Genomic DNA, 304 nt, shown 5'->3' on the forward strand with positions numbered 1-304 from the left:
TCTGGGCAGTGCTTTCCTCCCAGCCCTGCCGGCCGGGCAGCTGGCAGCTTCTCCTCCCCCATCTCCATCTCCATCCCCATCTCCGTCCCCAGGAACAGCTCAGCTACGAGGAGAGGACGTGCGAGGGTGGGCGGTTCGCAGCGGTGGAGGTGGCAGGGAAGCCATTCGACGAAGCCTCGAAGGAAGGGGTGCTCAAGCTCCTCAAGTACGTCGGAGGAACCAACGACAAGGGTGAGAGATGCTACCCACCCTGCGGGGCTTGGCGGATATTTGTGGTTGACCACTGCCAGCAGAGGCTTGGGGA

General features: G+C 63.2%; 1 protein-coding gene across 1 annotated transcript in view; it reads left to right on the plus strand.

The window, feature by feature from the left end:
* Positions 1–92: 92 nt before the first annotated feature.
* LOC104622839 (heme-binding protein 1-like) overlaps positions 93–304 on the plus strand; it is a gene marked incomplete at its 5' end in the record, with an annotated part of 4,011 nt that continues 3,799 nt past the window's right edge. Inside the window, 1 exon segment of the mRNA XM_010289738.1 lies at positions 93–231. Coding sequence (XP_010288040.1) covers positions 93–231 — 139 coding nt within the window.

The sequence above is a fragment of the Phaethon lepturus genome, unplaced genomic scaffold (assembly GCF_000687285.1).
Source record: "Phaethon lepturus isolate BGI_N335 unplaced genomic scaffold, ASM68728v1 scaffold44506, whole genome shotgun sequence".
Taxonomy (NCBI): Eukaryota; Metazoa; Chordata; class Aves; order Phaethontiformes; family Phaethontidae; genus Phaethon; species Phaethon lepturus.